Source organism: Arachis hypogaea, chromosome 2, assembly GCF_003086295.3.
Source record: "Arachis hypogaea cultivar Tifrunner chromosome 2, arahy.Tifrunner.gnm2.J5K5, whole genome shotgun sequence".
Taxonomy (NCBI): Eukaryota; Viridiplantae; Streptophyta; class Magnoliopsida; order Fabales; family Fabaceae; genus Arachis; species Arachis hypogaea.
The window spans coordinates 75,720,189-75,721,656 of record NC_092037.1 but is presented as its reverse complement, the minus strand read 5'-3'; the positions used below and the strand labels follow the sequence as shown (position 1 = coordinate 75,721,656).

The window sequence follows — 1,468 nt, the reverse complement described above, 5'->3', positions numbered from 1 at the left end:
ATACACCACAAAGAGATTAAATGCCCCAACAACCTATAATTTTTTGTAAAATTTTTTATGTTTGGGGCATAGATTTCATGGGGCCATTTTAAAATTCCAATAGGTTAGTCTACATTTTTCTAGATGTGGATTACGTCTCAAAATGGATGGAAGCAATTCCTACCCGTTGTGAGGACGCTAATACCGTTGCTTCATTTCTAAGAAACAATATCATTTGTAAATTTGGGTCGCCACGAGCAATCGTGAGCGACCAAGGAATCCATTTTTGCAATAGAAAAATTGAGGTGTTGATGAAAAAGCATGAGGTTCTTCACAAAGTTTCCACATCTATCACCCCCAAACCAATGGGCAAGCGGAAGTCTCCAATAGAGAGATCAAAAGAATCTTAGAGAAAGTGGTCAACCCACAAAGAAAGGGTTGGAGTTCCAAATTAGGAGATGCATTATGGGCTTATTGGACTGCCTACAAGACCCCAATTAGAATGAGCCCCTTCCGCATTGTCTTTGGGAAGCCTTGTCATCTTCCAGTTGAAATCCAACACAAGGCGTATTGGGCGGTGAAGCATTGCAATCCGGATTTAAAGGGAGCGGGAATGGAACGCAAGCTCCAATTGGAGGAGTTAGAATGTCTTAGGCTAGAAGCATATGAGAATTCTAAGTTTTATAAGGAAAAGGCAAAGACATTCCATGACCAAAATATTAGGAGGAAGAGCTTTAAGATAGGTGATGAGGTGCTTCTATGCAAATCAAGGTTGCGGTTGATGCCTGGAAACTTGAGATCTAAATGGGATGATCCATTCAAGGTGGTGGATGTCAAGCCTTATGGGGTGGTTGAAGTGGTGCACCCTATCAATAGAACTACATTCAAAATCAACGATCATAGGGTGAAAACTTACCACGCACAACCCAAGCATACCAAGGAGTTTGAGATTTTCCTCCTTAGAGAGGTTCCAAATAATCAATTAACTCATGCAAGTGCAACTTGGGACTTTAAACCAAAGTGTTAGGTAGGAGACACTCCACCATAGTAACATTATTCTAACCCTTCTCCTTTTGTTTATAATTCTTAGACTTAATTGCTTTCTTTTGGATATGTTGATTCACTTAGGATTGGTTTAATTTTTGAGTTAGATAGGTTAATTTGTTGTGGGTCATGAATATTTGAATGTTTGTCTATTTGGGGTTGAGATTTCGATAGAGCTAAGGTTGTAGCGTAGAATTGAGAAAAAAAATTGGAAAAACAGGGATCTGTGTGTGCGCACAAAACTTCTATTTCCTGCATTATGTGCATGCGCACCGAGCTGTGCGTGCGCACACTCATGCTTGTGCCCTCTGTTCGCAGTGCTCGCACGGCTTGAGTACGGGCGCTCCCCTGTTTCCTATGATCTGTGCGTGTGCATCTGCTTGTGCGTACGCACACCAGCTTGCACCCATTCTGTAATTTAAAAGTATGTAAAGCATGGTTCTGA

The 1,468-nt window shown here is 41.1% G+C and overlaps 1 protein-coding gene across 1 annotated transcript; it reads left to right on the top strand.

Moving 5' to 3' along the window:
* The first annotated feature begins 481 nt into the window (after positions 1-481).
* Positions 482-1,006, top strand: LOC112723887 (uncharacterized). The gene has a single exon (XM_025775258.1). It carries the CDS (start codon positions 482-484, stop codon positions 1,004-1,006), a length of 525 nt encoding a protein of 174 aa, XP_025631043.1.
* Positions 1,007-1,468: the final 462 nt, after the last annotated feature.